General features: G+C 52.5%; 1 protein-coding gene across 3 annotated transcripts in view; it reads right to left on the bottom strand.

Annotated features, from left to right (window-relative positions):
• STK35 (serine/threonine kinase 35) overlaps positions 1–4978 on the bottom strand; it is a 62984-nt gene extending 58006 nt beyond the window's left edge. For 2 of the 3 annotated variants that reach the window (XM_085003466.1, XM_005672793.4), the window contains exons 1-2: positions 2952–4978; positions 1765–2365 (exon numbers count right to left, since the gene is read on the bottom strand). In XM_085003466.1, coding sequence (XP_084859592.1) covers positions 1765–2365; positions 2952–3257 — 907 coding nt within the window. In that variant the 5' untranslated portion in view covers positions 3258–4978. Of the gene's footprint in view, positions 1–1764; positions 2366–2630; positions 2756–2951 lie in introns of those variants that run through there. The other variant, XM_085003467.1, reaches the window with a different exon arrangement.
• Positions 4979–6000: the final 1022 nt, after the last annotated feature.

A 6000-nucleotide genomic window follows, 5' to 3' on the forward strand; every position in this document is an offset into this window, starting at 1 on the left:
CCCCAGAGCCCATGGTATTAGTCACTATGCTACGCTGCCACTGTTGACTGTGGAGTCTTGACAAATTCCACAGGTGAGGAAAGTGTGCGCAGTATTTTTGCGTAGAGAGATGAAGCAAAGACTTCCAACTCAGCTTGACATTTCAAGACTGGCATCAATGAACGTCGAGTAGAAGGGGATCCTGTGGCAAAGCAAATTCCTACATCCCAAGACAGCTGTGTAATATCAAAGTCCAGACCACTCATTAACCACAGAGAAGACAGTCTGAGAATGAAGAGCTTGCAGAATACAGGTGAGCCCAAAGAACCTCCTGGAAATTCTTTTCAAAACGAATATACTCACCCTGGAGAAAGGGTGGGCTTTCAGGATGGATGAGGCAGGGATTGGCATAAAAAGTAGAAGCCTAGTTTGAAAAGGGACCCCAGGGAATAACAACAGAGAGCATGTCCCTCCATCTTTGTCAAACGACTGACTTGAAACAGGGATGGGCTTGTAGGATCTTAAAGTCAGGCCAAAGCTCCAAACACAATGCCTTAACCAACCCTACCCCAAATCCTACCCCTTCTTAGTAAGGTCAGGTCCAGTTCATCCTCGGGGTAGGATGGACACCATCACCCCTTTTAGAAGGATCAAGACCTTGAATCATGGCAGGTCTGGGTTCGCATCGCTTAAGCTACGAAAAACTGTAAAAGAAACCAAGAGCACAACCCGACTTTCCTTACAAGCTGATTAACCTTCATCAACTTCTTCCCCTTTAATCCTTTGTTTCTCCATTTATAGAAAGAGGAGAGGATTTACTTTTCAAGTTATTACTTAAAGTCACTCGATAAGCTATCTAGGGCATAGCATAGCGGCTCAGATTAGCAAGCGTTCCTAGCCCACTGGCTCCTTCCTCTCTGAACAGACCCTTGGCTACTTGTAGTCTGAACAAGACACGTGAGTACCAAGCACTCAGGATGTACCCACTGCCTAACTGCAGCTAAAACCCTGAAACTAGGACTAAGCCTCCCGGGACTGCAAAACCCCCTTGTCAAACCGAGCTCCACCTTCCCTATGTATAAAGCCACTTGCAAGCCAGCCTCAGAGGGCTGAGAATAAGCAGAGGAAAAAGATGTTAGAAGTTGTTGCGTGACCGCTCTAGGCCCACCTGTGGGGTTATTATTTTTCAAGTCCCAAGAGGACTTAGCCCGAAAACCGCCAGTTCGCTTGACTGCCCTGGGATGAAGAGCTGGGGGTCTCTGAGGAAAAGGAAGACCAGGAAGCAAGAATCTGCAGGGCGGGGCTGGAGGGTGTCAGGCTTTTGGGAGCCAGAGAAGAAAGGGGTATGGGTGGGTCCAGCAAACTTTTGTTTGTTTTAGGAGGGAAAAGAGAAGAGGCCCAGGAGTGTGAGGGGGGCTCTGTTAGTCCTTCCACCAAGTCTGAATCCAACCCCCTCCACTCTCAAATCCGACTTTAAAAGTGCTACACGTTTCATAATAATGGCTCACACTTATTGAGCACTTACCGAGACAATGGTTAGCGCTTAATGAACATTTGTTATGAAAATACCAGCTAACGACAGTGCTGAGAACGGATCCCGGATCCTGGATCCTGAGCTGAGAGGACAGCCCAAATGCTTGGCTTGGAAAGGAGGGTGTGTCTGGTTCAGAGTGACAGGGCCAAGACCAGGGTCTAGGTAAGAGGTCCTGGGGTCACTTTGAGCAGAGCCCACCGGATTCGTGGGTCCAGGCCCTGAGTAGCCAAGGCGGCCCGAGACGCCCCTACCTTTGAGCGAAGTCTCCACCAGGCGCAGGTAAAGCTGCGAGTTCTTGTTGCCGTGGCTCATGCGCTGAGCTAGCCCGTTGCGCTGCAGGACGCACTCCTCAAACTGCACGACGTTCTGGTGGCGCCGCTTGAGGCTGGTCAGGGCCCAGAATTCGGCCAGCGCCAGCTCCACGTTCTCGGGGGCGTCGCAGCGGATCTTCTTGACCGCCACCCGGGCCCCGCTGCGCCCGGCCACTGCCTCGTACACCACGCCGTAACTGCCGCGCCCGATCTCCGCCAGCAGGCTGTAGCGCGGCCGCGCTGACCCGCCGCCGCCCTCGGGCCGCCGCCTCGCCAGGTAGGCCTCGCCCGGGGCCTCGACCGCCACCGGATCCATGGCCTGGGCCGCCGCCGCCGGCCTCAGCTTCGCGCTGAGCGCCCGCGGCACTGGGCTTCGCCTTTTCCGCTCGGGGCTTTGTGTACCTCTGCGGGCGCCGTCCTCTTCCCCCGTTTCCATGGCTGCGAGCGGCGGGGGGAGCAGCAACGGCGCTGCCCGGGCCCCCCCTGCCTCATCCCTCCGTCCGGCCCCGGGACGCGGAGGATCGGGACCTTGGATTGTGACCTGTGGGCGAAAGAACCGGTTAAACGCGCAGGCCGAGGCGGGGAGGCAAGGAGCGTAGGCCGCAAGGCGTCCCACCTCCTCCTCCTCCGGCCGCCACGGCCCCTTTAAGACGGAAGCCACGGCGGCTGACTGAACGGGGGAAGGGAGGGGAAAGCGGGAAAGACGAAACCACGGGGCAATGGCTCAGAGGGGGAGCCGGAAAGAAAAGCAAAACCTCCTCGTCTGTTCAGTTGATTTATCCTATAACAATACGAAAAACAAGGACCTGCAGCGGTCGTGACTTAAGAAAATCGCCTTAAGCGCCAAATCGGCCTGTGGAGATCTGGTTCCCCCGCTCGGCTCCCTCTGGGATGCCCCTCCCCGCGTCCCTCCCTGTGTTCTCCCGGGTGTAAACAGTCCATTGAATTAAGCTCGAACGGATCCCCGCGGACCGACCCAAGTCCCGAAAGGCTGCGGGTGGAAAGAGTCGCCTTAAAAGTTCGGCGTTCCTGAGCGCGCTAATCTGGGGGCCCTCCTGCTCTGCCCAGGAGGCTCCGGGGTCGCCCCGGCTGGCTGCTGGCTTTTACTCCGCGGACCGCACCCTTACCTGGCCGGCTCCTTTCCACTTCCGGGCAGCCCGTTTCCCCTCTAAGGCCCCGGGTTGGGGATGGTCCGCTCCGGGCCAGGGCTGCCTCCGGTACGGAGCGGCGCGAGAGGCGTTGGCCCGGGCCGAGCGTGCAATGGAGCTTGCGGCCGCACGGGTGATGGCAGCGGCGCTCTCGGGGGAGAACTGAGCGTAGGGGCTCCCGCGGCTCTCCACGTGTTCGCGCCAGCTGAGCCCTTTACGTAACCCTTTTATATAAGCCTCACGTCCGGCCCGCACTCGGGCCAGCGGGGGCTCCTGGTGGCCCATCCCCCGGGAGGCCGGAAGAGTACCGCGCCGCCTGGGTCCTGCCAAGGTCGGCCGACCAGCCGCAGCCGGGCGTACTCACGCCGCGCCGAGGCCCAATCACAGGCTAGAACACCTAACCAGCAGAAAATGGGCGCCAAATTCCCGCGATCTGGCTGTAACTCCCCGGTCTCCGAAGCCGCCTGCGCAGCACAACCTCCTCCCTTCCTGGCCTGCGCTGGAAGAGGAGCTGCACGCAGTAGGCCCAAATAAACACTGATTGGGTGATTGGATTGGTCGGTTTGATTAATGCATAAGGATTGCCTGGGAACCGCCCGGTCTGGGTTGGAATCTAGAGCCCTGCCTCCTGTTAAGCCCCTGGATCCTGGGCAAAACATTGCCCCACTTGGACCCTCAGTTTACTCTTCTGCAAAGTGGGTAGGCCCTAATTTTCAGGGTTGATAGCACCAAATGAAATGTACATACACGTACATATTTATATCTAGGGTGGCTAATTGGGTGCAGGCCTGAGAGCGTTCAATGTAAGCTCCATTTAGGCATGAATTTTTAAATATTTTTTCACTGCTTTGTACTCCAATGCCTCCTAGATGCCTTATATCTGTTAACTGAATCTAGATATTTATTGAGTGCTTATAATATGTTAGGCACCGTTTTTGTTCTAAATTGCCAGGGAAAGAGCTGTGAACAAGACAGTCTCTACCTTAGTTGAGGTTCTGTGCCTCATGGAATCATATGGGTGACCTTGCACAAGTAAACTTTTTTGGCCACAGGAATAACCCCAGCTACAGCAGTGACAACTCTGAGCCCTTAACTGCTAGACCACCAGGGAACACCATTAATTAACGTTATGGTGTCTCTAGTCCTCATCTGTAATATGAGAAGAATAGTAGTTGGAGAATCCACTGAGGGTAGATGGTTAAAGCACTTAGGTCAGGCTTTGCACACATTAACTATCAGATACTATTAAATAAGCTAATACCCAGGGTCTTTTTTTGACAATATTAGTGTGTAACGAAGGAGAAGAATAAGCTAAACAGTGCCTGAGGGTTGCGGTCAAGCCACTTCTGTTAGTGTGGTCACTGAAAAACTTTTTTTTGCTGTTTAGGGCTGCACTCGCAGCATATGGAGGTTCCCAGGCTAGGGGTTGAATCAGAGCTGCAGCTGCTGGCCTATGCCACAACCCCAGCAACTCGGGAACCAAGTCACATCTGTGACCAACACTACAGCTCACGGCAACACCGGATCCTTAACCCACTGAGTGAGGCCAGGGATCCAACCTGCGTCCTCATGAATACTAGTTGGGTTCAATACCGCTGAGCCACGGGAACGCCCTCATATACTTTTAAAATTGTCATAATAATTTTTTATATTTTACTACTTGCATTATCACATTCTCTCTTGTGTATATGTTTGTGCATATATTATATGCAATATATATATGTACTTTTTCCCCAAAAAAACACTTTGTTTCAGACATCATGCTCTTTAATTCCTAACTACTTCTGTGTGTATTACCTAAAAACAGGGATATTCTGTTGCAAAATTTCAGTACAATGATCAACATCAAGAACTTTAACAATAATATGATTTAATACAACTTCCATAGTTAAATTTTGCTATTGTCCCAGTAATATAGCTGTCCTCTAGGAGCCAATGAGGAACACATGTTGCATTTAGTTGTCATGTCGCTTTAGTTTCCTTTAATCTAGAAAGGCCGTTAATTAACTCAGGTATACTAGTCGGGTTGGTTTCTACCAGCCACAACAGGAACTCCTGGACAATTTTTTTGTGTGTGTATTTTGTAGGGTTTTTTTTTTTTGGTCTTTTTAGGGCTGCACCCACGGCATATGGAAGTTCCCAGGCTAGGGGTCCAATCGGGATCTGAGCCGAGTCTTCCACCTACACCACAGTTCACAGCAACACCGGATCCTTAACCCCCTGAGTGAGGCCAGGGATCAAACCCAGGTCCTCATGGATACTAGTCTGATTCGTTAAACACTGAGCCACGATGGGAACTCCTGGTTTAAGTTACAGTGGTAATCTGTTCTTATTCTTATGACCAATAGCCAACATTCATTAAAGTTTTCTGTCAGGCATAGAAGGTAACAAAGAATTCTCATGCCTGTGAGGTACTGTTCTTAGCCCCATTTTACAGATGAAGAGGCTAAAGGGAGGAGCTTGATTAGCTGGGATTTGAACTGAGACCCCAGGCTCTTCACACTGTCTTACCCCCCTCAGCCCCCCCTAATGGCGGGCATTTATGTGAACATGTAGGACCTTCTTCCTCGGCTTCCCTGTCAGCAAACATGCCTATGCCTAGTTCCCTGGAGCCTCACATGCGCTGGACATGACTGGAACACAATAGTTGCAGGAGACATGGAAGAAAAGGGCAGGAGCAGCAGGGAGGCTTTAGGCCCTTCCCGTAGGCCCCGGCCTTTGAGGGGCTGACATAGAAAATAAGACATTGTGGGGGAGTTCCCGTCGTGGCTCAGTGGTTAACGAATCCGACTAGGAATCATGAGGTTGCGGGTTCGATCCCTGGCCTTGCTCAGTGGGTTAAGGATCCAGCGTTGCCGTGAGCTGTGGTGTAGGTTGCAGACTCGGCCTGGATCCCACGTTGCTGTGGCTCTGGCGAAGGCCGATGGCTACAGCTCTGATTGGACCCCTAGCCTGGGAACCTCCACATGCCGCGGGAGCGGCCCTAGAAAAGGCAAAAAAAAAAAAAAAAGATATCGTGGAATCATGT

This window comes from Sus scrofa, chromosome 17 (assembly GCF_054392235.1).
Source record: "Sus scrofa isolate SSC_HxYL_T2T_F1_AM1 chromosome 17, Sscrofa_HxYL_maternal_Yorkshire_Landrace_v2.0, whole genome shotgun sequence".
NCBI lineage: Eukaryota > Metazoa > Chordata > Mammalia > Artiodactyla > Suidae > Sus > Sus scrofa.